The sequence below is a fragment of the Oratosquilla oratoria genome, chromosome 6 (assembly GCF_046742065.1).
Source record: "Oratosquilla oratoria isolate Oo_2021 chromosome 6, ASM4674206v1, whole genome shotgun sequence".
Taxonomy (NCBI): Eukaryota; Metazoa; Arthropoda; class Malacostraca; order Stomatopoda; family Squillidae; genus Oratosquilla; species Oratosquilla oratoria.
Genome location: NC_134782.1, coordinates 63118554 through 63126053, shown reverse-complemented (window position 1 = coordinate 63126053; position 7500 = coordinate 63118554). Strand labels below are relative to the sequence as shown.

Below are 7500 nucleotides of genomic sequence, written 5' to 3'. Positions count from 1 at the left end.
TTCTTTTTTAACAGGAGACATTTCTGTGGCTGGTTTAGTTACGATTAAGGCTTTTGACAACGAATTTCCAATGAATTTTGTTAAAATGTTTGGATTATTCATGAGTCGAATTAGGTATTATCTTTCATTCCTAGTGGACCAGCCATCGCATGGAGAAAACAGCTCTTATATACATTTTATATATGTACAGAATCCTTACGATTTATCTATTAGTAGTTACATCAGGTCTAATTGAGAAGGGAGTACTCTTAAAAAAGTGTAGGAGAATAGTTTTTTTCTGATTAATATAGCATTTTGAAGAAAGTGAGTACATTTCATTAAACAAATACATATTCTTGCTTAAAGTCATGGGCTATTAATATAATACATTTTAGGTCAACATACATACGCGAATAAGAGACAAAGCAGAAAAAAAAATAATAATGATAATAAAAAAAAAATAAAACAAAGAAAATGTTGAGGAATCGAGCCCAAATTGTCGACATTCTTTTCCCAGTCAGAAGAGATTTTGAGGAACTATTTTACTCCTCTCCCATCTAGGTTTATAAATGTCTGGAATGCTGACTAAGCTGTGATTGATACTTGCCCTTCGTGGTTGATTTTTGTCCTCAAAGATGTCAATGTTGACATGAAAAGCAAATCTACTTCAGCTATGTGTTCGCGTATGTACGAGTCCCCATTTACGTAATGTACAAACAGGCACCGTTTCGTATTCTTATTTCTATCCTCTCCATCTTACAAGTGTCAACCTGAGAATACGGTATCTTGTAAACGTTGAGTTTTCTAACATTATCAAAGAATAACTTGGCCCCTCTGTACAGTATATATGTTTTTCACGTGCAAGATTCACACATTTCCATTCGTGAGTCCTTTAGCATAGAATCCCCGGAATGCTGTATATTTTTTTTTCAACATATCAAATGTACATATTGCATTCGAAGTTCTATGCGTTAGTTTGCCAAAATGCCTACGTGAAGAAATCCGGTGTTTTCGGCTCCTGGTCGCTGATCTCGCTCAAGGAATCTGTGTCCTGTTCAAAAAGAAAAATGGGAAATCTGTCAAAATTATTACAAATGTTAAGGTGAATATGTCCCGAAATGAACCCAAAGATGCCCTGACACTGTCTTGTGAAATAAGTTTATTATTACTATTATGAATGTATATATATATATTTTTTTCAATGAGTAGTGAGGTGAAACCCAAAATTTGTGGTCTCAAAGTTGACTCAAATGTTTCATGCCACTTTTGTCAAATAAGTTTCTTTATTCTCTCTCTTTTTTCATAAGTAATGAAGTGAAACCTAAAATTCCAAGAAAAAGGAAATTAGAAATACATGTATATTGCGACCACTAAATTTGGTCGTCCTTGATAGACGAAAAAGAAAATATATACGTGACATTAAAAAGCGGGGGAAATAGTGTCAAGTTCCCCCGGTCAAATAGTACATAGGTGATTGATAGTATACAGGATCGGGGCGACAACATTAATTTAGAAATTAATTTCTTCACTAGAAGAAAAATCACAGAATCTTGTAACCATTGTCCTTTGGGAGTTCTAGTTATGGAGGTATTTAGTAATGGAATATTTAATTGTTTTCCTTTTAAAACTACATTGGGAGATAAAGATCGTAGCACAATTGTCGTTACCACATCCGATGTTTCAATTTTCTTGTATGACTAAATAGCGTTTTCAAAATTGTATAAGTCTTAAAAATGTCTAAGACGTATCCCAAGCTAAAACCATAAGAACACTCAGCAATGTAGTAGATGTAATAGTTGAAGGATAGGACAGGAATCCAGTTCCTTTCCTTCACAGGATAATTAGGACAAGACACCCTGAATGTACCTCTATGAATTTTGACTAGGATGTCATATACGATATAAAACATCGTCTAAAGAAACATCAAGCCTTGGTTCCCTCAGAGGTAATATCTTCATGGTGACCTTATGGCACCAGATCAACGCCAAGTAGCATTGGTGTTTGGATATAATACAGGACTTATGCTATTCAGTCCTTAAGCTCTTCATGCGGGCGAGTTAGATCGCCTAAAGCAGAGGTTCTCAGCCTTGCTTGGCCCATACACCCCTTTCACCATTTGTCAGAATGTCATTCCCCCCCTCCTTTCCAAGATAGTTTGTTTCAAAATGTGCATTCTAGATAATATGCAAATATTACTAAAATCCTTTTATTTTTCCTAATCCTAAAATTAACTTGGGTCAGCACAGGTGACAGGCCAGATCGGCCAAAACCTATAATTGCTTTCCATACCCTGTAAACTTATTGTGGTTACAATTCACCCCCAGAAAATCCAAAATTCCTCCCTGGGGGTGAATTTCACCCCTAATGAGAACCCCTGGCCTAAAGGTAAGGCAGCGGTCAATGAACTGATTATTGAAGACACAGCGCTGTCTCCATCAAAGACACAAACCTGTGTCTTTGATGTGTATCATAAGGTAGTTCCTGTCTAGATTATTAGGTTGCTCCGGCAATCTCTAATTAACTCCGTTAAGATGTAATTAGAAAATCAAATATGTAAACTTTAGCATTACATTCTGAAATTATATTTAGGGAAGCGTAAGATACAGGGACAGGGGACCCTAAACCATAAGAATGATCGTATGGGCCATAAAAACAACGAATACAGACACAGACAAAGAAAATGTTGAGGAATCGAGCCCAAATTGTCGACATTCTTTTCCCAGTCTGTAACCGAAGCAGTTTGCAGAGCCCTTTGGTTGGTGGGATGTCCTCGTCGTCTTCACACGAGTATAATTGTCCGATCAGGTCGACCATTTGTATTCTGATATTAGTTCAACACTGGCATAAGTGCGTATACACTGACTACACACAAGGACCAAGCATACGAGCTAATAAAGAGGTACATTTGCAGATTTATGCAAATCTAAATGCATGCACACGCATGCCCATTCACGCACACATCATGTATGTATGCATAATTATATATATATATATATATATATATATATATATATATATATATATATATATATATATATATATGTATATGTATGTATGTATATATATGCTAATAAGAACACGGGTACGTGTGTTCACTTATGTAAAGTAGACCACTTGGAAAAAGAAACTAACGAAGTAGAGCGCTTTCGAACATTACATCCAGTGCAAGATGTAATATACGAAAGCGCTCTGCTTCGTTAGTTTATTTTTCCAAGTGGTCTACTTTGCATATATATACATATATATATATATATGTGTATATATATATATATACATACATATATATATATATATATATGTATATGTATATATATATATATATATATATATATATATGTGTGTGTGTGTGTGTGTGTGTGTGTGTGTGTGTGTGTGTGTGTGTGTGTGTGTGTGTGTGTGTGTGTGTGTGTGTGTGTGTGCGTATGTGTGTGTGTATGTGTAAAGTGAATCGCTAGTAACAGCTAGAATCATACAAATAATTTCCGACAGTCGCCCCGGGACCCGAACCGGGGTTTAGCTTGATGTCAAACCTAAATTTTATTGACAGATCCGTGAGAGCTACAAAAGTACTCTAACTTGGAGTTAAACTAACTCCCGAAGTTTCTAGGTAGACTGCTAATTGCCGTCCTTACTTAATTATCACAAAATCACCGAGCTCAACTCAACTCAACTGGTACGAAACCTTGATCAGTTTTCTTTGTTGTAAATACCTGATGTGAATCGCTAGTAACAGAAAGGCTTATATGAATAATTTCAGAGTGTCGATAAGGCATCGGTTTGGCAACAAGCGGGGTAACTGTCTGGAATTATCTAGATGATTCTCGTCGTTACTGGCGATTCGCTTCAGGTAATTCCGACGACGAAAGCCCACCAGGGTTTCGTATCAACATTACCGATCGTCCTAGAGTTGAACTCGGGAACATTGTGAAAATTAAGTAAGGACGGCAGTTAGCAGTTTACAGAGAATCTTCGGGAGTTAGTTCAACTCTAAGTGAGTCCTTTTGTAGCTCCCACGGGTCAATCGGTAAGGCATTGGTTTGACATCAAGCTAAATACCGGTTCGATTCCTGGGGTCTGTTGGAAATTTTATATATATATATATATATATATATATATATATATATATATATATATATATATATATATATATATATATGCTAATAAGAACACGGGTACGTGTGTTCACTTATGCAAAGTAGACCACTTGGAAAAAAGAAACTAACGAAGCAGAGCGCTTTCGACTTGTTGCACTGAAGATGTAATATACGAAAACGCTCTGCTTCGTTAGTTTCTTTTTTCCAAGTGGTCTACTTTGCATATATATATATATATATATATATATATATATATATGTATATAATATATGTATATATACATGTATACATATATATACATATATATGTATATATACATATACATGTATATGTATACATATATATGTATATATATACATATATATATACATATATATGTATATATATATGTATATATATATATATATATATATACATATATTATATGAATGCATGTGCCTACAAACACACGCACAATAGTGTGCACAAACACCTAAACAAAGAAACAAACACAGACAACAAACAAACAGACGAAAAGGCAAACAGGCAGAAGCTAAACAGACAGACAGTCAGTCAGACATATAGACAAACATACATACGTACGTACGTACATACATACATACATACATACATACATACATACATACATACATACATACATACATACATACATACATACATAAACAAACAAACAAACAAACAAACAAACAAACAAACAAACAAACAAACAAACAAACAAACAAACAAACAAACAAACAAACAAACAAACAAACAAACAAACAAACAAACAAACAAACAAACAAACAAACAAACAAACAAACAAACAAACAAACAAACAAACAAACAAACAAACAGAGCCGCACGCGCCTGACCGCGAGGTGCGTCCTGGTCCACGCTTGTCAACTTACGTCTGAGATGTGTTGCGAAGACAGGGCACGTGAGGAATACAGACTGCCCGTTGCTCCCAAGGTCCTTATAGGAGGCCGCACCGTCGTCTCGTCGTAGGATCTGACCTCGCTTACCGTCCTGTGGGAGGAGGAGGAGCAGGAGGATACGAGGTCAGGTCTGGTCGGTCAAGGTGTTAGAGGTCGCAAAGGAGTGTAATGTAAATATGAGAGGATTAGTTAAGGCGCAAATGGACGTGAGTTAGAGGAGACGGAGAATGGGAAGGTTGGTTATAATTGAGAATGTGAAATGGAGAAATAAAGAGAATAAAGAGAAATTGAGGACAAGTTGAGAGGGATGAGAATAAGTAGAATAAAACCGGAGATTAGGAAAAAAAAAGAGTAAAAATTTCATCAGAAAAGATTAGAGTTCTGGATGAATTTGAAACGCCTAATCTTTGGAGATCTAAACATGACCACGTGGCCGAGGAAGAAGAAGGAATGGAAGAAGAGAGAGGAAGAACAGAGGCCAGTAGCCTTGGATGATTGTTATTCGAGAGTTGTTGGCAAAGTGTCACAATTAGAAAAGTTGTCTTGATGTCTGTAAATGTTTATCTTCTTCAGGACGATGGCGCCGAGGAATCCTTGAATGTTGTCTGTTGGTGATGCATTATGTTCACATTTCCCCATTTTTACCTTTCCTGTCCTTCCTTCTTCAATTCCTATATTTCTTATACTTGTTCCTTACCTTCTTCCAATTCCATCTCTTCCTCTTCTTCTTTCTTCTCCTCTTTTCTTTGTTTTTGTTAGTTCTTATTACCACCCTTCCCGGCTCATTATAACTGACCGCTACGTAAACAAACTTAATTCTTCTGAAACACGTTTTTCTACCTGTTACCCTTTTTAGGACGACCTGTTCTTTTTCTTCTTTTTCTTTCCCTTAATCATAATTCTCCCTGAGAACCTCGGCGCTCATTCCATCAAGCTAGTGCGTTAACATTACCATTCCGGGTGTACATTTCTTACTGAATAGAATTCCCCAGCAATAAATAGAATAAAATCTACATACAATTGACGTGGTTCAAAAGTTGTCGAAATAAGAACTTCATTACCATTCCGGGAGTTCATTTCATACTGAATAGAATTCCCAATAATTAGAATAAAATCTACATACAATTAACTTGGTTCAAAAGTTGTCGAACTAAGAGCATCTACCCGCGGCCTTCAGAGACACTGCTAGACAGTACCGTAACAAGAAAAAGAAAATGTAAGTCTCAGTTTCGTTGAATAAAAAAAAAAAATAAATAAAAAAAAAAAAAAGTAACGTCATGAGCACGAAACTAGTGTTAAACAAAAATGATCAGCACACTTTTCGTTAAGGTCAACTATGATCTATCTCAGTGTGTGAAGAAGTCCATTGAACCAGAAGAGTAATCCTAATGGGATATTTCCAATTTCGTTTTAACTATCGGCAGACGATCTTATTCAGTTAACCCTTCCAGTGTAGTAATACATTTTATAAAGTTGTTTCAACAATAACAGGTAAAGTGTCAAAACGATCTAACATAGGGTGTTGACCAATCTAAACAAAACATTCCGGTCTTGGCCAAACCAAAACTTGATCAAGTGACATTACTGTTCTGAATAGACTACGAGGCCACCTTTTAAACGAGAGAAGAATATCATTTGTACTAATCCCTCCTCACTGTTGATATCGACACCAGGAGATTCAATTCAGTAGAAGGAGTAAACTTGGAGTGATGGACCTAACTGACTCACCTGTCTCCGTATCTGAAAGAGTTCCCTCCGTATTCTGAGTGCAGATCCTGAATCCTCTGATGATGGCTGACCGAGAGACGGTCACTAGATCGAGACCTTGCCCTGAAGGACACATTGTCGTTCTCTTGGCTCTCCAAGCGTTCCCTCGAGTGTGACCTTGATCGGAGAGGACCCCCATATCTGCTGGAGTGTAATGAGGAGCCCCCGATGGTGCTCCCCCGTCGGCTGTGCTGATGAGAGCGGACCGGCCCTATGGAGTGGACTTCTACAGGCGATTCTAGCAGATCCACCAGCTGAGGAAGAGTCATTATAGTATTACTTTGATCTCTGGAAACTTCCTATTCTCAATCAAATTCACTGGGGTAAGCACAACATACATAATCACGCAACTCAGCCGGATTGATCATAGCGAGAACGCAGAGTGACCCATAAGCAAATTTCATCTTATGACCTCCTAAAAGGCGACCCACATGAGAACTACATATATATATATGCAACATGGTAACGTGATTGCTATCTATCTCTGAAGAAAACTCCGTCAAAACATTAGAGAATAAAGTACATCTGCGTCATCTTGGATTTTCTTTACAACACTCTTGAACGACTGGGGTATCGTTGCTTCTGTTAGAGACGTTATGTATCGTACACACCTGTTGCTGTTGCTTGCTGAGGTCATGGGAGCGGTCAGGTCCGATCACAACACGAGCGTCCCCTTCGTTGTCTCTCCTGACGACGGAGGGTCTTCGAGGGGCAGGACCCTTAACGCGAGGAATAAGCTGCAAAAG

The 7500-nt window shown here is 37.3% G+C and overlaps 1 protein-coding gene across 4 annotated transcripts in view; it reads right to left on the bottom strand.

Annotated features, from left to right (window-relative positions):
- The window catches only part of LOC143026524 (uncharacterized), a 223641-nt gene that overhangs the window by 787 nt on the left and 215354 nt on the right, over positions 1–7500 (bottom strand). For 3 of the 4 annotated variants that reach the window (XM_076187066.1, XM_076187067.1, XM_076187070.1), the window contains 4 exons: positions 7366–7491; positions 6716–7008; positions 4961–5078; positions 1–1030 (listed from right to left, as the gene is read on the bottom strand). The exon at positions 1–1030 is cut by the window's left edge and continues 787 nt beyond it. In XM_076187066.1, coding sequence (XP_076043181.1) covers positions 968–1030; positions 4961–5078; positions 6716–7008; positions 7366–7491 — 600 coding nt within the window. In that variant the 3' untranslated portion in view covers positions 1–967. The remainder of the gene's footprint in view (positions 1031–4960; positions 5079–6715; positions 7009–7365; positions 7492–7500) is intronic. The other variant, XM_076187069.1, reaches the window with a different exon arrangement.